General features: G+C 42.8%; 1 protein-coding gene across 3 annotated transcripts in view; it reads right to left on the bottom strand.

The window, feature by feature from the left end:
- Xpo7 (exportin 7) overlaps positions 1-22,031 on the bottom strand; it is a 106,675-nt gene that overhangs the window by 4,044 nt on the left and 80,600 nt on the right. The window contains exons 16-27 of one of the 3 annotated variants that reach the window (XM_037208400.1): positions 21,216-21,296; positions 20,369-20,432; positions 19,898-20,006; positions 18,863-18,969; positions 15,434-15,522; positions 14,238-14,345; positions 10,807-10,889; positions 10,224-10,438; positions 9,724-9,862; positions 8,092-8,252; positions 6,935-7,033; positions 5,418-5,545 (exon numbers count right to left, since the gene is read on the bottom strand). In XM_037208400.1, coding sequence (XP_037064295.1) covers positions 5,418-5,545; positions 6,935-7,033; positions 8,092-8,252; positions 9,724-9,862; positions 10,224-10,438; positions 10,807-10,889; positions 14,238-14,345; positions 15,434-15,522; positions 18,863-18,969; positions 19,898-20,006; positions 20,369-20,432; positions 21,216-21,296 — 1,383 coding nt within the window. Of the gene's footprint in view, positions 1-5,385; positions 5,546-6,934; positions 7,034-8,091; positions 8,253-9,723; positions 9,863-10,223; positions 10,439-10,806; positions 10,890-14,237; positions 14,346-15,433; positions 15,523-18,862; positions 18,970-19,897; positions 20,007-20,368; positions 20,433-21,215; positions 21,297-22,031 lie in introns of those variants that run through there. The other 2 variants (XM_028877621.2, XM_028877622.2) reach the window with 2 other exon arrangements.

Here is a 22,031-nt window from a genome sequence, read left to right as displayed (position 1 = left end):
AACTCTAGTCTCCCATAAGGGCTCTCGATGCCCCTCTATCACTCCCTAAGGAGTAGTACCAGGCACCACATGTGGTTATATATATATACTGTACATGCAGACAAAACCACCATAACCACATAAATAAAGATTAATTAAAAACAAAAAATAAAACCAAAAAAGTAACTGAACCTCAGGCTGTCAAGCGCGTTGTGTAAGTTACCCTATCTCCTGAGCCTCTTGCATGGTCCTTGCCCTACCTTTTCATTTAAGCAGTATCAAGCCAAGTATGGGTCGGGACATAGACCACTGATTTCGTACAGTCTTCAAACGTAAATGAATGATGTCAGAGCACCTGTCGGACAGCCATAAGTATCATCACATCCTAATCAGCACGCAACGACAGGCAAGCAGAATCACTTAGGTATGAACAGCTAACATTGAGTAGGAGGACAGCGCTCCAAACAGGGTTTTTTTTTTCTTTTTTTTTTTTCTATGGACACAGGTCATTCTCTGTTGTAGGCGCTTTAGATAAGCACAGACCGAATCTTCCCCTGCGCCTTTCTAGGATCTACACGCTCCTTGCTAGACCAGGCTGGCCTGAAGTTCCACAGAGATCTGCCATGCTCTCGCTACCTGAGTTCGCTGAGGAATAAGGCGACCTGGCTCTTAGCACCAACACCACGCGACCCACTCACACCACTACCTACCACCACACCCACCACCACCAACGCCACCCTGCGGCCCTAAACAGGTCTCTTACTATGCACGAGTGTAAAACACTAGGAGAAGAATATCTGTGAAATCCTCATCGGAGTCAAAATACTGTTAATTATAGGTAGTCTTTCCCTGTTCACTCTGACTTGTGGGGAATAGGATGGGGTGAAGCATAACAAAATTTAAGCAGGCAAAAAGCTCTTGTACTATTATTTTCCGACTAATGATAGCGCAAGTAGCCTACAAGGTAAAGATTCCTAGGCAGACTGAGAGCTTCCTTGGACTCGCTAGGTGCTAGGTGGTTTTGTAGAAATACCAGAGTCGAGCTGTCTTCTATCTATTATTTGATGCTTTCAAATATGAGTGTGTTAGGTCTAGGGCCACCATCGGAGACCTCTCCTGGCAGAGATAGCCATTCGAGAGACCTTGCGCATCCTGTGCTACGTATAATGCTATTTGCTTATGGCCTTGCTACCACAAAGTATATTTCGTATTGACACCTAGGTGTAAGAAACATGCACTCTCGTTCTAATATGTCCTCATACCGACTTAGAATTACACAGCAGGCGGACTGTGGCGATGCTCTCTGTGTGTTTTATGCACCAATTGTGAGATATGAGAATCTGACGGTCACTTAGAGTAGTTTCAACGGGCCTGAAACAAATGCAATTTGCTCCAGCCACACAAACCAGATCCGAGTCACAGAAAGGAAGTTGGATGACGGACTAGGGATCAGATGGAGACTCGGAGACTATATATCCTTCCGAATATATTTTCTGTCAGGCTACTTTACTCATTGCATGAGCAAATACTCTACAGGAGCTAGATAGTATGGGCAAGAGGATTAGACGCCATTTTCCGAGTGTGTGACGAACAATCTCTGAGCCAGACACTATGAGAGCGCAATGACCTGTTATAGGAGGGAGCGACTCGATGCATAGTAACAGGCTATAACAAGTAGTGAAGTATACATGGATACACTGATGTGTATATACAGATGTTTTTTATAGATGACGTAAAGAGGGCACTTCTGTAATCCCACATCGGTAATATTAATAATATATAGCAAAGGCTCGAGTGAAATGTTGTTAAATAGAATTTGAGAATAATAGTATCTATTCATTTTGCTTGCCTCACAATGCTTTTTTAAGTAAAACCCATAACTCACTAATGGCCTAGTGAAACTACATCTTATCAAACATCTTGAGACTCGCTGCATGAGAATCAACGGAACAGAGAAGTGGTCATAAAGCACTTGAAGTTTTATTTGTGGTGGTCTACAGAGCAATTAACACGCTAAATCTTGGAGAGTTAGCATTCTAGTCATAACAACTCCTGACCTATACCAGGATATTAGCAATGAGATTAACCTCGCTCTACGCGACTGCGATATAACTGGCAAAAATACGTGATTGAACAGCTTTGCGACTCAGAAATTACAGTCTTAAGCATATGAGAATGGTATCACATTTATCACTAAGTCTTTGTGATTGTCATGTAGATTGAGAAGCGGGTGATGTGAGAATATTATATAATATAAGTGTTTATCTCTAAAATTCTGGTAGTATGAGAGTCGCAGAGGCTTTAGAGCAAGAGCTTGCACTCAATAGGTCACTATCATCACTATTCACAATACTCATTGCTGTATGTCGAGACAGTATCTATTCTAGCGCTCGAGAGATTATCTCTCTTTCTCCACTGTGTCGGTACAATTTCTATACCTCATCTTAGGTTCATAGTGGCTTTTATGTTCTCTAGCTATATATCTCATCATTGAGAATATTATATCATACGCGTATGTCTCATATTTAGTATAATAATTTCGGATTTTTCAAGGAGAATGTTAAAATTAACTTTCATGCTAGGTAGACCTCGTTATTATAAGAATAGCGCACTTTCGTAATTCCGCTCTAAAGGTAACTTCCTGCCTATGCTATATACACCACTCACATCTCTTGTAGCTGAGAGCAGGGGGTAGCATCACGCTTTATAATATATACCACTCAACATGCGCGCTGAGCATCGAGCACAACTGAAGCGCCAGCATGGCCCTCGCTAGGCACCAAGGATAGACCATACTACACTCAGTCGCAGCACCTCGACCTACAGCAGCAGACACTACATGGCAAGCGACGAACAAAAGCTACGAAATGTTAACGCACACACGGATATGACCTTCCCTAATGTCCTCGCTGCAGTCAACGTGACAGTGTGGGGCGTGAAGGCATGAAAGAGATTAACAGCGAGACCTGTGGACTCACATCATGTCTTCTCAGGAGGCTCATGCTTATTGATTCGCTAGAGCATATTAGCTCAGACACACAAAAGCCAATAATGGTTACGTCCAGAATTCTCTCTCATTCACTCGTGCTCTACCCACTTACACACGTATATCCCCAACAATACCACTGCACATACCATTTATTTAAATCCAATCTGCTCTATGGTTAATATTCAGGCAACGCCAAAGAAGCACTTGCTGATCACTTATCACGTACGAGAAAAAGGGTTATGTAGATCAACGAATTTCGAGGATAGAAAGAAATAGTGCACTAACGTTTAGGAGTAGTGAATTAGGAAAATGACATGACTGAATTGTTTCATGACGGAGCTTTGTGGTATGCTCTACTGAGACCAAGGGGAGCAGTGCGAGACTCAGCGCGCAGCATTTGGATTGTCGAGTCGCCGCGAGGAGGATGGAGACTCTATATGTGCTCATAGGGCGAGGAGGAGCGGAGCCTCCTGAGGACGTTGCCATTACACCTCCAAGTACACACGTTTTCACGACTTCCAACGAGGTGGTGGGGGAAATTGGCGAAGGCTACAGAGAACACGCTATCATTTTAGTGTCGCCCGCAAGAGATGTGGGAAGGGCAATGTTGAGAGGGGTAAAGTAGTATCCGAGCTCGATCTCAGCGCCACAGTCATTTCTTCATAGTGTGCTCTATTTTGTGGTCACTGTCTTGTGTGTGCCTGGGTGTATCTCTCGGGTGTAAAGGGCTCGGTGTGGGGCACTAAGGTAGAACTGAGTCTAGAGGACACATCTCTGTATTGCACTCACCATCCCTCTAGTCCATCTCATATAGGGGTCCAGACCAAACGCCAGGGGCAGCACTCAGTGCTCCTGCACTCTATCTATTCACCTTCCCACTTGTACACAAACACACTCATGATAACCCCTCTACTTTATGTCATCAGCATTGGGTTGCCGCGCTGCTAAAAGGACTTGTAAAATTTCAACCCTATTTAAACTTGAAGTCAATAATAAACCTTGTTCAAAAATGTTATGAAAAATGTACATGTGTTATACAGGCAGGTTTGTGGCAGGACACTGGGCTCTCCTGCTTGGGTGCCCGGAGGGGCGCTGGAGTTCTCAGATGTCTTGTCCCGTCTGCGCTCTATATCTCTCTGCCGATCCTGCCAGTCGCCCCAGAACCAGCAGTGCGAGCGTGCCAAAGGTGAACGCTTAGCACCACTCCCGTTACGTTACTTATCGCTGGGACTCAATAATTGCCGGTTGACCGTTTTGCCATTTCCCCCAGCACCGTCTAGAGAAGGAAGGTGGGATCAGCTCAGGCCCTCTCCCTTAGCAATTGTTTCAGAGAATGGACCGAAGACCAAGGGGTATGCTGCTCTGAGTACAGGTAGAGTTTCCATGAGTTTGTCAGCCTCATCGATGCTGTCATGTGCTACTTCCAGTCTCTCTGAGTGGAATTCTTCCATTGAGATCCGTGACGTTCTCGTACGGAATGCTGACAGTTCTGGGTGAACGCTGCAGAAAGATGCCATGTGGTTTGGGGGAGAGGAGAGGTATGAAATGGAAGGTTGGTCCTGATAAATGTTGTTTGTCTAAGTCACGGACCAGAAAATGGCTACTTCACAAGCGACACGGGTATATCTGTGTCTGTAAGCAGGTAAACTAGCCTTAGTCTCGAGTGACTATTAGGGAATAGGTAGCCAAAGTTTACATTTCTACTTTTTCCTGCCAACTTCTCAGCAGGCCAGAGATGGTCAAACCTGGAGCTAGGAGGGCCATGCTGGGCTCATGGCAGTACCATAGGCAACATTAACTGCTTGACAAGAGATGGGTATGAACCTTAGGAAGTCAATGCTAAAAGACCGAAGACATAGAGCTGTGTTTTTCCAATATGGAAGCTGCTAACCACAGATGGTTAGTGAGCCAGTGAGACTGAGAGCTGAATCAAATTTAATAATATTTAAATTCAGTTCCCCATCACAGCCTAATCACTTAAATTAAAATGCTTTCATTAGAATTAAATAATGAAGATAATCTAGATAGTTAATTAATTTCTTAGAAAACTTCCAAGTATGTTTGGCATAACCAGGGTACAGGAATCTATTAATCTGTGTCAAGTTTATGAAATGTAGTTCAGATTAGGTGTTTCTGACAAAAACTTAGCATCTCAGTTTAGATATGCCATTAAGTGTAATATATATGTGTATATATGGTTTTAAAGATTTAACAAAATAAAGTTTACATTCTCAATTTTAAAACATACACTGACATAATTTTAGATGTTTTGGGTTACTACTAAAACTTGTCATGGAGAAATTTAAACCAGACATGTAGCTTGCCTGTCTATGAGACAGGACTGCTTTAGGTAGATCATATCTGGTGAACAGAAATGTTTATGGAACTGCCCTTGTTTCTCAGTAGTCTGAAAAATAACAGTACTTTTTGGCAAGACCCAGACACTTACCTGTCTCGGTTTTTTGTCAGAAGATTCCGCTCAATGCCTTCCATCAAATTTTCAAAACACAGATGCATGGCCTGCTGTTTCTCTGGTGGTTGGCTATTGACAATGCTGTTTCTTAGGTCAGAAAAATACTGTGGGTCAAGGGGCAAAACAGAAGGTGAGAGAAGGCAGGTGAATGTTCTTCAAGGAAGGCAGTGTCTACTACAATTCAATATATACTGCACAGTTCAAACACTGGCCTCATCAGGACCCTCAACTTCTGGATCTACCTGCCTCTCTGTCCACTCCCCAAGTGCTGGAGCTGTAAGCATGTGCTACCAGACCTGGCTTCGGACTCCCTTTCAGGGGAATCGCAAGGCTTTGTGACAGCTGGATCTAGAGTGTAGGTCTCAGGTGCTCTGATGTCTAGGGACAACTTTCCCTTTAAAGGATTTTTTTCACTACTTAAGGGAGAGTGCTCCTTCATCCTTCCCATTTACTGCCACATGTGGATTGTTTTTTTATTAAAACAGGGTCTCATGTAGCCTAGACTGGCCTCAAACTCACTGTGTAGCTGTGAATGACCTTAAACTTTTGCTCCTCCTGCCTTCACCTCCCAAATGCTGGGATATTAGGCATAGGCTGCCAAACCTGACTGTGTGCAGACTTCAATGGGCAAGTAGGAACAGGACACATTTAGTCAATGGCCCATACCCCCAGGCCTCCTTGCCAAGTGACAGCCGTGTGAAGGCTTATTACCTTATAAACCTCTGGCTGGGCCAGGAGCTGGCATTCCTACCTCTTCTTTTTGTTTTCAGAGATTTATTTCTATTACTATTCTGTGTGTGTGTGTGTGTGTGTGTGTGTGTGTGTGTGTGTGTGTGTGTGTCTGGGTGCCCTCAAATGACAGAAAAGTGTCAGACTCTTTGGAGATGGAGTTACAAATGGTTGAGTGCTGCCTGATGTGGAGGCTGGGAATCAAACTTTGGTCCATCTGGAAGAAGAGCAGATACACTTGTCACTGAGCCAGCTCTGTAGACCCCTTTTCTTTTCAAGCCAGGGTCTCACTATCTGGTTGTCCTGTAACTTGCTCTATAAACCAGACTGACCTTGAACTCGAAAGATCATCCTGGTTCTGCATCCTGAGTGCTGGAATTAAAAGTGTGCACCACCACATCCAGCAACACACACACATACACACACACACACTCTCTCCTAAGGGAGGGGTGGTGGCTGGAGAGATAGTTCAGCAGTTAAGAGCACTGGCTGTTCTTCTAGAGGACTTCAGTTTGGTTCCCAGCACCCATATGGCAGCTTGTAATCATCTGTAACTCTAGCTCCATGGGCTCTGATGCCCTCTTCTGGCTTCCAAGAGTACCAGGCACACATGTGGTATATATATATATATGTACATGCAGACAAAACACCCATACACATAAAATAAAGATTTAATTAAAAAAAAAAAAAAAAAAGTCTGAACTCAGGCTGTCAGGGTTGGTGTAAGTACCTATCTCCTGAGCCTCTTGCTGGTCCTTGCCTACCTTTTCATTAAGTAGTATCAAGCCAAGTAGGGGTCGGGACATAGACCACTGATTTCTACAGTCTTCAAAGATGATGATGTTCAGCACCGTGGACAGCATCTAGCAGCAAGAAGGCAGAGATCCAGTTAGGTGCAGCTACATTAAGTAGGAGGACAGGCTCCAAACAGGTTTTTTTTTTTTTTTTTTTTTTTTTGGAGACAGGGTTTCTCTGTGTAGCTTTGCGCCTTTTCTGGATCTAGCTCTGTAGACCAGGCTGGCCTTGAAGTCACAGAGATCTGCCTGCCTCTGCCTCCTGAGTGCTGGGATTAAAGGCGTGCACCACCACCACCACCACCACCACCACCACCACCACCACCACCACCACCACCACCCCGGCCTAAACAGGTCTCTTCTATGCAGGGTAAACTAGAAAAATATCTGTAAATCTTCATGGTAAACTTTTATTTATAGGTAGTCTTTCCCTGTTCACTCTGACTTGTGGGGAATAGGATGGGGTGAAGCATACAAAATTTAAGCAGGCAAAAAGCTCCTTGTACTATTATTTCCAAGTACTGGTCTTAGAGAAGAGAGCTTTATGACACTCTGAGAGTGTGATTAAGTTGTGAATAATTTTACTGCTATTTAAGAGAGCAGTGAGCAGTCGTGAAACTGGCTTGGACATTATCAGCTCAAACATTCGCCATACTACTGACTTCTACTTCCTTATCTATTTGGCATTGTATCTTCCTCCACACACTGTATAACAGTCTTGGCTGTCCTGGAACTCACTTTGTAGACCAGGCTGGCCTCAAACTCACAGAGTTCCGCCTGCCCCTGCCTCCCAGTGCTGGGATTAAAGGTGTGCACCACCACTTCCCAGCTTTGTCTTATATTCTTGCTCTAAGAAAGCTAGGTGTGGCTAACTCATGCTCTGTTTCCCAGCAGTGAGGGAGAAGAGCAATTTTCGTGGAAGTGAGTGCTCATGAGATAGGACACGGGTAGATGACACTCAGATCATTTCAGTTATTTTTCAGATCTAGAAAATTCAAAACCCACTGCCATTTTAAGAACACGAACATAGTGAGATGTGCATCAGCTGGCTTGGCCTTCCCTCTCTTGCAGGAGTTCATCCACAGCGGGACACACCACCACTGCCAATTAACCCTCAGATTCCTTACCTGCTGGATCATAGCTGGATGCTGCTGCATGATATGCAGAAAGCAGTCACTCTCCCGGTTCAGGGGTGTTGTCCTTTTCTTGGTGCTTCGTGACAGCTGTTTGAAGAGGTATGTCACAATATGGTCCAGGCAGGAACAGCAGCCTGTGCATACCATGGTGTCTGGAAGAAAGATGTGGGAGAGCAGGAATGCTGAGCTGTGGATGACTTGGGCAAACAGATTAATACTGGCTGCAATCCCCTAAGATTATGTGGTTAGACTGGGAGCTCAGCCAAGGTCACTACTGAGTACACACAAGGCCCAGTTTAACTTTGAAATGGAATGTAATACATAATGGTAAGTACTAAATTATTGGCTTAATGTATTTTATTTCACTTAAAAAAATCTTATTCAACAAGTGCTATATTTGTGCCAAATACTTTGTTAAATGCTCCCCCAAGACAGGGTTTCTCTGTGTAGTCCTGGCTGTTCTGAAACTAGTTCTGTAGACCAGGCTGGCCTCAAACTCAGAGATTCATCTGCCTCTGCTCCAAGTACTGGGATTAAAGGCATGGGCCATCACTACTTTACAAATACTTTAATATATGCTCTTGAGAACTCTAGGAGGTTAAGTATGGTTTCTGACAACAGAGACACCAGCCTGAAGAGATAATGCGACTCATCTAAAACCATACTGCTGGAAATAGAAAGAGCTATAGAACCCAGGGGTCTGAAGTATGAGCCTGAGTTACTGGTGGAGGAGGGCATCGTCAAATTCAATTTTATATGGCCTGCCCACATTGGCCTTTGTTAGAATGGGCTATGTACTGGCCTTTATCTCTAAAGCATCTTGGGGAGGTCCACAGCTTATCTGAGGAACGGGGCAATGTGTAGGCAGGCTCCCAAGGCAAGGTCTGATACCTTGGGGATGGACTATCCTAGATATGGCTTTGTCCTGGAAAGAAGAATGGATGTATCATGAAAATGGCAGTGAGGTGTGAATAGTTCACAATAGATAATTCAAAAGTCCTTTCTATCACGACTGCTCAGCCTAATACCAAAATGGTTGAAAGGACTAGGAGGGAAACTTGGGGAACTAGCTGAGGAAACACTTCTACAGCTTCTACTATGCTCAAGAGAGAGGACTGATCCTCTAATGCGTCCCAGGGACCTTGCTGGATGTGCACACTGTTTCTGCTTATTTTCAGCTTGACTTTATTTCTCTGTAGCCTTCCTCATAAGCCAGCTGGATTTCCTGGTTTCTTCTTGCCTATAAATGTTAGTCTTGCTGTGCCTGCAACCGTCATGGACCTCCTATCCAGCTTTTACATGTATACTTTGATGCCAGGCTTTCCCTGATCCCATCTTCTCAGGACCAGGAGCTTACTTATTCCTCTGTATTCACTTGCCATGTGTCTTGTCTATTCAGGTATTTGTTTTACCCACCAGATGAAAAACTCTGTAAGGAAAAAGTATGTTCTGTCACTGTATCCTGAATATCTCACACAGTGGTACCTGAGCCAGGACCAGTAAGCACTTGCTTGATGAGACTATACCATGAGTATCATATTGGGTTGTCAAGGCCAACATTTTATAGCAGCAATGTTTTTAGAGACTGGTAAGTGGCACACACCAGACAACCTTGGTCCTTACCAAGTGCAGTAAGTCCTTCAGAAATAGAAGAGAGGATGTACATGATGACATGAGGTTCCAGGCTTGCAATAAAGTTCATATGGTCCTGGGTCAGGACTTCCAGTAGTGAATAGTAAGACTGGCTGAGCTTGGGGTAATCCTGGGCAAAAAAGAAGGAAGAAAATCAGTTGAATCATTTGGTACTTTAGCACAAAGGGAGAAGGTCTTTAATAAACTAGTTCCTTCAGTTGGGAAAACAAAAGACACAGTTATAGCAGAAAGGAATAAGGTTGCAGTTTCTTGTCTGTCTGAGACACAACTTCTATATAGCTCTCTCTGGCCTAGAACTTGACGTTGACGAGGCAGTTCTTGAACTCAGAGATCTGCCTTCCTCTTCCTCCTGAGTGCTGGGATTAAAGGCATGAAGCTGTAGTTTCTTAGAAAAAACATTCAGTTGTGGTCATAGGCATAAAAAATTAACATGATCTGTGCATGATACTGCCAATGGGGCTTAGGCTTACCAGGAGGTCACTGTGAGGAATAGAGAGAAGCAGTTTGATGAAAGTCTGCAGGGCATTTTCCAAGGCATCATCTCCATAGAGACGGAAGACCCCAAAATTGACGTAACTCCCACTGAGAGCAGCTTTCAGCATGGAGAAGCAGATGGAGATACCCTTGAGCTTCAAAGCATAGACCTGATCTTTTGGCACCTCTCCCAGCGTCAGGATACGATTGCCTGAGAAAACACAGGAAGTATTTATACAACCATGTTCATAATACTTTTTTGTAGTCAGGGTTGTACTATGTAGTTCTGGCTGGCCTTGAACTCACAGAGATCTGCCTGCCTCTGCCTTCTGAGTACTGAGATTAAAGGCATTTGTGTTTATAGTTTAAGCGTTCAGTTTAAGTCATCCCAACTGTCCTATACACAGGCATATACAACATATATTTCAGCAGGCCTTTGGTGACATCCAGCAGTCTCATACTTATATATAAGGAACACAGCACCCCATGGGAATGCTCTCCTGGCTACTCTTAGTCTAACCTGAGACCACACACACAGTTGGATTCACTTCCATGGACATGCCTCTCTAAAGTACCTACCATACATTGTTATCATCTTGCTGGTTTCTCGGAAAAGTAAGATACCATTGGGAGATGATACATCAAACTGGAGTCGCTGAGATCTGAGCAGAAAATACAGAAGGACAAAAAGTCAAAGGTTTTTCTTGGTAGAACAGATGTTCTAGGTTCTCACTGGTGCTCTACTACTGCTGCAAACTGCTTGCTCCACCGAGGGAAGAACCATACTTTTTATTCAATGATGGTGCTTTTTCTTAAAGCTCACCATTTTAGGTTCAAGTTCTGCTCTTCAAACAATGAAAACATTAAAATAAAACCAAACCAAACTAAACAACAGGACTGTAGATAAAATTAAGCCTTTTAAAATTCTCAATTTTCTTTAAGGTATAGCTTCTACCAGTCATTTGTTGGTACTAACTCACAAGTTTTTGTTTGCATTTACCCACAGTCTCGGTGGCAAGAGACGGAGGGGCGTAGACACTGTTACCACTTTCTAAGACGAACACTAAGGGACTTGGAATGCTCTAACACTCAAATATCAGGCAAGGGAGAATACATTTCAATAATCTCAGTTTTGGTTCTTGACTGTTCATGAGCCAGAACATCTCTTTTAGTTACTTTGGAGCTAATGGCACCTGACTAGTTAAGGCCTGCAAGATCCAGAGGTCCTTCTTGACACCCCACCCCTGCCTGTCTAATCATGCTCAAGTCCACTCACTTCCTACATGTTCTCCGTTTCCACTCTTGCCTCACTACAGTCTATTCTTCACATGGCAGGCAGCTAGAATGACACCCTTAAATGAAGTAAGCAAGATCACCGACAAACCTACATGAAATGCTTAGTAACTTCCTATTGCAGTGAGGATAAATGTCTGTTCTTCCTTTACTGCTGTACCAAGGCACCTCTGCCCACAAACTTGACTTCCTCTATGTCCTCTGCTTGCTCACCATGATCCAGCCACAGAGGTGGTGCTCTGTCTCAAATTCCAGCAAGCCTTAACTATCTTAGGGTGTCTACAGTAGTACTAACTGCTTACAACAGCTTTCACCTGGAGTTCTACCAGAATCTTGTCATTCAGATGCCAGATCAGCTTCTCAGCAGGGTGGTGGTGGTACACACCTGTAATCCCAGCACTTGGGGAGGCAGAGGCACACAGATCTCTGTGAGCTTGAGGCCAGCCTGGTCTACAAAGTGAGTTCCAGAACAGCCAGAGCTGTTACACAAAGAAACCCTGCCTCGAAAAACCAACAAAACAAAGAAACACACAAACAAAAAAACCCATCAGCTTCACTGAGAGGCTTTCCTTGACTTCCTTCCTACTCTTCTCAATTCTATTATATATTTTTTTAAATTAAGTTTCTTGAGACAGGGTCTCTCTGTGTAACCGCCATGGCTGTCCTGGAACTTGCTCTGTAGACCAGGCTGGCCTCAAACTCACGGAGATCCACCTGCCTCTTCCTTCCGAGAGCTGAGATTAAAGTCGTGTGCCACTACCGCCCGGTTCAATTCTATTACTTTTAAAATAACATTTAATCACTGCTAAAATTCTCTTCCGTACTTTTTAAGTTTTTTGGGGGATAGGGTCTGATGCTGCAGTCCAGGCTGGCCTGGTATTCACTACAGCCTAGTCTGACCTCAAATTCATAGCAACCCACCTGCCCAGCATGTTACTTGTTTTTAGTGTCCTTCTTACCATATGTTACATCAATTGAGGGCAGAGATTCTGTCCACAATAGCTAAGAAGTTTCTTAACAGAGACTGGGTACTCTCAGATAACTATTTTATAAATGATTAGCTCTTGAATGTAGGCTTCATGGGAGGTTATGGCCCCTCTGAATATTATATTCACTCACTATAGCAGTTTTAAAAATTCTCAGCAGTATCATGAGAAATTGATTAACATACCCACAAATGCAAAGCTAAGGCACTATTTTTTCTTTTTGCTCTAAAATGTAAGACAAACCTAAAATTTGGTGTATTGAGTTTTTCTTTTTATTATCTTGGTCTAGCTACAGTTAGGCTAATACACAACTTTGTGTGTGTGTGTGTGTGTGATGATATATGCACGTGTGTGTACATGTGTGCTTGCCTATGTGTTTGGAGGCCACAGGCCTGGATCAGGAGTTCTTGTTACACTGCTTTTCACCCTGCCGCGCCTCGCCCCCCCCCCCCCGAAACAGGGTCTCACTATATAGCCGTGGCTAGCCAAACTCAGAGATCCACCTGCCTTGCCCCTTGAGTGCTGTGACTAAAGGCATGTGCCACCATGCCTGGTTCCACTACTGTATTTAGAGACAAAGTGTTTTACTGAACATGGAGCTCAGTGTTTTGCCTAGACTGGCTGGTCAACGCACCATGAGAATCTGCCTATCTCTGTCTTTTCAGTATGGGTTATGGATATGTATAGCCATCCCTAACTTTTATGTGAGTGCTGGGAATACAAACACAGGTCCTCCTGCTGCATAGCAAACACTTCCCCACTTTACACACTGCTGTTTTGAGACAGGATCCCACTTTGTAGCTTGGGTTAGCCTGAAACGTGGCAATCCTCCTACCTCAGCTTCCTGAGTGTTAGGATCCTAAGTTTGAGCCGCTTGTCACACATTAAGAAAAGGTTTAAAGAAAAATTTTAGGAGCTGAAGAGATGGCTCAGCAGTTAAGAGCATGTACTGTTCTTGTAGAGGACCTGAGTTTTGTTGCCAGCGTCCCTATCAGGTGGCTTAAAACCACCTGTAATTACATTCCAGTTTCGGGGGTAGCCAAATGCCTCTGACCTCTGCAGGCACATGCACTCATGTACATACCCATTCACATAATTAAAAATAAGATCTCAAAAAAAAAAAGGTATTTAAAACAGTATATCTTTCTTATATATCACTACTCTAAAATGGACAGAGTACCATTATCAAATGTCAACTTGTGTATATTTGGGCAGGGGAGAAAACAAAATCTTGGTTGCCAAGTTTACTTCTTATTAAGAATGGATATCCTGGTGGTAGGGGAAAAGGACAGATACCCTGGGTTGGGGATCCACCTCAGTTAGTAAGTGTTTCCTAGCATGCAGGAAGCCCTGATTTGATCCCCAGCATTGCACAAATCAGATATGTTGGCACATTCCTGTCATCCTAGCACCCAGGAGGAGGCAAGAAGATTAGGTTCAGGTCATCTTCAGTCATATATTATTTAAGGTCAACCTGGGCTAGTGAGACCTTGTCTCAAAACAACCCCCAACAAACAAACAAAAGAGGATGTCCTGAGCTTATCTGGTGATTTATTTCCTGTAGACAGCAATGGCTTTGTGTGGCTGGCAGTACCCTTCTTTCAAACAAGAACACATACACTTTTAGAAGCTTTCAAATTTGATAGCAGTGCTCCCCAATCTGCCCAGAGTACAAGAAAGTGAATCACCTTAGGGGTTCTCAAGCAGCAGAGCAGCTACCATCCCGCTTACCTGTTATGAACTAATTCAGCCATCAGCTTGAGCACAGGTGTGGTACAGGCTGGGTCATGGTACCAGAGCTCAATTGCCCGCTGGAGAATTGGCATGTAGGAGGGATAGCTATAAAGGAGATGCTAAGGAAGATATTCTGAAGCCACAAGAAAGAGTTTAAATAATTTTTCAGTGCTCATCAAGCACAAACTCATATTACAGTTCTTTATTTTCCTGTTTCGTTTGCTAACCGCTATCCTGGGGAGTTTTTCTATGTGTGCAATCTCTCTCTCCATGCATGCAAATAAGCAAACATACATCCATACAATAGGCATTGAGAGATACATTTCAATTCTCAGTGCCTTTCTTCTGAAGAACACAGTGTATTTCCTATTTTTTAAATATTTATTTTTAAAAATTTATTTTAATTTTATGGGCATTGGTATTTTGACTGCATGTGAGTGGCCATATGGATACTGGGAATTGAACCTGGATCCTTTGGAATATCAGTCAGTACTCTCAATCACTGAGCCATCTCTCCAGCCCCCATATTCCATATTTTTATTTATACTTTACCGTTTACACGACAAGAGATCAACTATTTCTTTTATGTTGGAAGAAACTATTGGAAAAACACGTCCTCAGATTTTGATGACTGATTGAGCCAACGTCACAAGGTCAGTAAAGTTAAGGCTTTCTTCCTAGACAGATCTACAAGTTTTTTATGGCTTTCTCCTGCCTTTACTTTCATTAGACAGAACTTGCTATGTTGCCCAGGCTGGCCTCAAAGTCATGATTCCCAGTCTCGCTCTCTTAAGTGCTGGAATTACAGGCATGGGAGACCACGTCTGGCTTTCTCTTTTTGATTCCTTCCTTTTTTTGTTTTTTGTTTTTGTTTTTTTGAGACAGGTTTTCTCTGTGCAGCCCTGGCTGTCCTGGCACTTGCTTTGTAGACCAGGCTGGCCTTAAACTCAAGGATCCTCCTGTCTCTGCCTCCTGAGTGCTGGGATTAAAGGCCTGCACCACCACGGCTTCCTCATAGTAAAATTCATGTGCAGCAGTTCCACATTGGTGCTTGGTCCCACTGCAACTTTTAGCAGATCTTTTGAAAACCATTTTCTCGCCTCCCCAAACCTCGTCCTTCGCACTCCCAACACATAGCTTCACTCCAGTTACTGTCTGTGCAGTTACTGTGTTTCTAGTATGAGTCAGGATACATCCATTCGAAGAGCATCATGAAGCTGGTCTTGGCATTGAAGGCAAAAGCTATCCCTCTCAGGTCTCTCACTAGGCCAACAAGAGTTCTCTGTAACAGGATGTAGAAACAGGAGAAACACCCCAACTATAATCCTCTGATAGGAATTTTACACAATTGCAATCAAAGTCTTCCTTTCGCAGCACCCCCCTCCCCAATATTCTGAATCCATTTCCTTCATGTTAGAATGGAATCTTTTCACCTGGAAAATTAGTTTTAGAAACTTGATACATGGGATAGAGATTTCTTGTAACAAGATCTGAAATTCAAAATCCTCCAAAATACAAAATACTTTTCAGTGTGTCCAGTAAATGATGAAACTGTTCATACAGACTTACTGGGCTGGGGAGACAGGTCAGTGCTGTGTCCCCTAAGTTCCCTGCACTGCAAAAGAATAAGAAAGTCCCCATGAACAATAGTAAAAACAAAGTTACCTTTAGGCCAAGTGCATAAGGTGGATGTGATACAAAAGTGAATTTTGTATTCAGACTTGGGTCCCATCCCATTCTCAAATTATCTCATTTTATATATATGCAAATATACCAAAATCTCAAAAAAACAAAAAACCCCTGAAATCTCAAGTATCTCTGGCCCAGATATTTCACATAAGGGACACACACACACTCTATACTCAGAAAAACAGTATGGCTTATGGCTCATTATTGAAAAAATGAAGTTAAGCTATCTTGCTCCCCATACTTGAGCTTGAATCCATAGCCTCATTGTCTGCTAGGAAAGGACTCTCAAGGATGGTACATTTTAAGACATTAAAGAGATATGTAAAAATAAGGAAATCAAAATAACTCCGTTTTTCAAAAGGGAAAATGCTATATAAAGGCAGGAAAGGCTTATGTCCAGAGTTCTTTATCTTAAAGGAACTCAAGAACACACTACCAAGAGGAAGTGAACATGGTACCTTCCCTGGATCCTTAGTACCGAGAAATAAGACTCATGTGTTCAACGCTGGAGCTGTAAGACGTCATACTTTCCATTTATGGACAAGGCCTCGGAACTTTTCCATGGTCATGCTGCTTCTCAGAGTAGGGATGCAGTTTGCATCAAGATCCCCTCTCTGGTGCTGCTAAGATGGCTCAGGGGGAAAAGTACTTTCTGTGTAAGTTGGTGAACTGAATTTGATTCCTGGACTACATAAAGGTAGAAGAGAACTGACTCCACAAAGCTGTCCTCTGCCTCCATATATACTCTGGGGCATGTGCAACCACCCCCTGCAAATTATAAATCTAATATTCTCTTTCTCAATAGAATTTCTACTTGGGCACCCTGATTAATAGAACAACTGCCTTAAAAATCTATTATTGAAATCCCTGGGAATTTGAGGATGTTGACTTGTTTAGCTGCTATACTACACTATGAATAGTCTCCTTTAAGCAAACAATTCTCTTTGAGCTGATACCATGAGCTTAACTTTCTAGCCTAAGATAAATCAATCTAAAAGATTTGTTACAAGGGCCATGGCAGAAATAATGGGTGACAACTATAGTCCATGGTCAGCCTGGTTTCTTTAGGTAATTTTACTTGCTTTGGATGGCACTACGATGATGGAAAAGAGCTAGCATTCACTGATACTCTTAACTAACGGGTATGTTATGTAAAATCACTCCCCTTAGAATGACTCAGATGCCCAAACACAAGCACAAAGTTGACAAAGTTATACAGAGTGCTATTGTTCTCTGACTACCTTGTTGTAAAGTCTCTTAGATTTCTATCTTTCAAAATTAACAAAGTTTTTAAACATTTTATTTATTTTTTGTGTGTACATACACATGTATGCTCATATCCATGTCAGAGTGCATTTCAGAAGACAACTTGAAGGAGTTGGTCCTCTCCCTTCACTGTGTGGGCAACAGAGACTAAACTCAGGTTGTCAGGCTTGGCAGCAAATGTCTTTACCTACTGATCTACCTTGCTGGCTCTAGAGGCTTTTACAAGATAAACTGTCAGGTCAAACCTCACATTTCCCTCTCATCAACACCCTTTTGCTCAGCCTGGGTGTCTCTCTGCTCAGCCTGGGTGTCCTTAGGAATACTGCAGAAAGCATTATTACCAACGCTAACATCCTCAGGTCTTCCTAGTTTGGTATGGGTATCTACAGGCCAGGAGAGTAAGCATGTATTAATTAAAAACAGGAGAGTAACAATCAAATGATTTTGAGAGCCAGAATCAAGAACTAAAAAAGTGACTTGAAATTCTACACATGGGGGCTGAAGAGATGGCTCAGAGGTTCAGAGCACTGGCTGCTTTTCCAGAGGTCCTGAGTTCAATTCCCAGCAACCACATGATGGCGCATAACCATTTGTAATGAGATCTGGCACTATCTTCTGGCCTGCAGGCATACATGCAGACAGATCACTATACATAATAAAAAAAAAAACCAAAAAAAACCCCCAAAAAAACAAAAAACAAAACAAAACAGAACAAAACAAAAAACTCAACCCAAACCCTATGCATGGACTATGGAATTTCAAAGACTAATTTCTTACTGTATTTGTTTTGTGGTGCTGGGGTTTGAAACAAGGGCTTCCAGTACCCTAGTTAAGTGCCCTACCATGAAACCACAATTGCTAGGCCCCTCAAAAGAAATCTTCACAGAAATAAGGAGTTACAAAGAACTCAATGATAATGAAATGGCATCTATCAAAATTTTGGGGTTTTGAAAATCTGTTTTGGGTAGGTGGGGGAGGTGGGAAGGATCTGGAAGAAGCTGGGGGAGAGTACACTATGTCCTCAAAATACATGGTGTGAAAACATTTTTTTTTCAATTAAAAAAGAGAAAATCTGTTTCATGATAGTGGAGAAACACATAACACTATACATGTAAAATAGTTAAGATAGTACAGTCTGTTGTCAAACTAAAAAAATTTCAAAGAAAAACTTTTGGAATATGACTAAAGGCTCTTATAGTTTTACAGCTTTACAGTAAGAAAGAACTGAATTAACTCAAGAAAAGTATGAAAACAAAGGTAAGAGTAGAAAACACAGATAAAATAGTCCTCCCCCCCCCATGACGTATTACCTGGTACTAGTCTAGAAAAACAGTGAAATCACTAATAAACACCATTAAAAATTAAAATGGGACATTATTCAAGTGATTCCAAAGACGGTAAGAAAACTGTAACCTCATGTTGATACATCTAAAAATGTATACAACAATCCCTAAACACTGTTTATGAATACATTTTAATATGAATAGGCTTTATGACTACCAGACCTTCAACTGAAAACTCTCAAGAGCACAAGAGATTCATATGCCAACCAGGGGATAGTTTGTAGATAAGTTGCACCATTTCAGCAGCTGGCAGCTGCCCAATCCCAGCTTTACCAGGCTCTGCCTTTAGCCAGAAGCCAACTGGTTCATAGGTGGAGGACTCACCTTTGCCTCTTGTTCATTGAAGCTGTTAGTGCTGAACATCTGGGCCACAGCCTCAAACGCTGCCGTGAGTGGAAGCATGAATTGCTCATACTGATCTTCATCCTCTCCTGCAAGGGAAACAACCCTAGGTGTGACTCTGAGGCCAACAAGTCCAAGCTGTGAATGCTTGAGAAATAAGATGGGGTGAAAAAGGCGGCTGTCCCAGGGCAATCCAAAGGCTCCCTTTACTATCCCAATGGGTGTTAGTAGTAATTAAAGTCAAATGTTAGCAGAGACCTGCATGTGCACAAGGTACTACATACTGTTTGGTTCATACCAAGGCTGCCGTGTTAGAACTAGGCGAGATGCTTCTGGAGGCTTTAATCACATGCACTTTCCTTAGTAGTGTTTCATTTGAGTAGGAGTAGATTAAAATAGCTCAAAATCACAACAGCAAACACCACTGAGCATTCGTGATTATTAGGTGGACCACCAGTGCTACTCAGGTGACTGAACTTCCCTGGTTCCATGCACTGGAGACTACATAATTAATTAAACCTCTGTTGACTGGGTAAGGTGGGTCTGCTTATTAGTGTGGGGTGGAGGTGGTTCTCGCCAACAAGATGCACTTAAGAATCTCAATAATTCTCTTATTTTACACATGTGGTTGTCAGAGAGAGAATTTTATATTCTTCGAAAAAGTTATTTTAGACAAGGATCTTATTATATTGCTCTGGTTCGTCTCAAACCCAGGTTTCCTGTCTTAGTCTCTCAAATAGTGGAATAACAGATGCACACTACTGCATCTAGCTTGAAGAGAATTTGAAAGCCATGGCATATTAAGATTAAAACTTGGTTGCATACTGTTACTCTATTCCAGTATAGGGAGCATGACAGCACGGTGTGTTTTTTGTGAAAAGAGGGTGTTATTTCAGATGTTTTTGTTACTATTGAAACAACAGAGAAGAGTTCCCCCATATCTACTACTCTGTCCTCAGATAAAAATTTAGTACAGGGCCAGATTACTTCTTGAGCTACTAGAGTTCATTGCAGTACCTAAATCCACCATGAGGAGACGCCCAAGTGCTGTGTAGAAGGTAGTCCGACACCGCATGTCTGTCAGGTTGGACTGATTGTTAATACCCAAAAATGAAAAGTGCTCGCTCTATTAAAAAAAAGAAAACAAGTTAAAAAGGTAAAAACATGGGTTAGAGGTAGAATGGAAGTCAGTAATTCAGAATTACTGAGCCCTTGCACACTAGCGGCCCCATGGTCACTCTTTAAGGATACATGGATGCTTTAATTTTTCAAAGGTATCATGGCTGTTACTACTGGCTTATCCGGAGTATATACAGCAGTAGGTGACTTTGGTACAGCCCAGGCATCCTGAGGAGCTCTGATGATGGGAGTGTAATCTGGCAGAGATGCAGGACCCAGGGCCTCGACTGAAGCAGCTGCTTTGCAGTGCTGAGGAAGTGCTATGTGGGTGGCCGGAGAACAGACAGGACAAGGGCCGCGATCACTCACCGTGTGATTGTTCAGCATGAACTGGACCGCGCTAAGCTTCACTAGCTTCCTTACACTACTGTATGTAAAGACAAAGGGACACAGTCAAGGAAAGTGTGGCACACACTAAGACATGTTCCGAGGTAGCATGCTTTCCCCAGACATCTTATTTTCTAAACCACAGGAGCACAATATGCCAAATAGGAAAGTGTTTGTTAGTACTTAATTGATTAATAAGAGAACACTCACACCAAACTGCTACTTTTAAGAAAATCAGTACCACAGCAATTTCTCCTGAGTCAGACTATCCCAGAGCAGCTCCTCCTGGCAGGATTTCAAGAGGGACTTTATGCCTTAAAGCCCTGCGCAAGTAACCACTGTGCATTGTGAACAGACTCCTTTCCTATCTAGAAAGGGACTAGCTATGAACAGTCTTTGAAGACTGTGAGAAAAAGTTGCTGGGGAAATTGTACAGTGTTTTCTGCACTTACTGGCTCCCTCCCAACTGTGGAGCAATCCAAACTTCACAGCAGATGTTGTTCAGATCAAGGGTTCCAGGCCACCACCGGGGGAAAGCTTAGTGTTAGGATGAAGCTTTGCTAAGAGCTCAGCTACAGAGAGCATGCCAGGTCCCAGGTCTCCTAGCATTTATGAATTTTAGGATCGGTTAGGGATATGTCTATAGTCAACTATTATATTGTGTTGAGCCTCACTTTTAGGGACTTGGAATTATGCTAGATTCCGTGTGTGTATTGCCTTTGGCTCCTAGGAAAATAGAAGACACTTGAGTCCCAGCTACACCCAAGTTAAAGTGGCAGCAGAAACCATGTGACTTTCTAACTTGCTCAGAGTCTCACTTAAAGGATATCCAATGGAGAGGTCATTGAGAAGCTGCAGCGTCTTGGAGGTGATTGGTTCACAACGCCCCCAGTATTTCAAGTTGGTGATGCTGGAGGGGAAAAAGAAAAAAGAAGCAAGAGAAACTTTTGTTGCACCTGATTTCCTTAAGGGATGAAAGAAGAAATTCATCAATCAAAAGTCAGCATACATCTGTATCACCAATTCACAGACATCACGACCACAGAAAAAAAAAAAGGGTATAAAATCTCTGTACTTACATTTGGTTGACTAGAAAAATTATCCTTCAGATAATCTTCACTACTTGGTTCCAAAGCTACACTGGCCCATACCCAGGCCCTTGGAATTCTGGGACACTCCAGGGCTGATTTCTGCAGCAAGGGTAAGAGATTTCTGCGGCAGTGATAACATGCAGACGTATGCACCTCTGCACCTGCACCATCCACTGTCAGCTGCAGAACTCTAGTAACCCTTGCTTCTGGTCTTGGCTGGCAGAGTCCTTTAGACCCCCTTGGCTTTTTCCATCTTAAATTAGTAACCAGCTCATGGGTATCAGTGTTTAGGCTGGGACAGTTGCAAGGAAGCAAAATGGTACTTTGCACACAGCCCTGGGTTATTATTTGACTCCTAGTGTGTGCTATGATAAATTGAGCTCCTGAAAAGAGGAAAATGTAACCAAGGGACATAACTTAAAAACAACAGAAACAAAAACAAGAAAAGGGCCAATTAGGAGCACCAACTTTGAAGACATTCCAACAGCAGGAGTAGATTTTGGAAACTCAAGACTCCTGGAGGGTATGATGCTTCCTGAGAAGAATAAGCCCAT

The sequence above is a fragment of the Peromyscus leucopus genome, chromosome 9 (assembly GCF_004664715.2).
Source record: "Peromyscus leucopus breed LL Stock chromosome 9, UCI_PerLeu_2.1, whole genome shotgun sequence".
Lineage (NCBI taxonomy): Eukaryota > Metazoa > Chordata > Mammalia > Rodentia > Cricetidae > Peromyscus > Peromyscus leucopus.
Note: the sequence above shows the minus strand (reverse complement) of the source record. Positions and strands in the feature narration are given on the sequence as shown.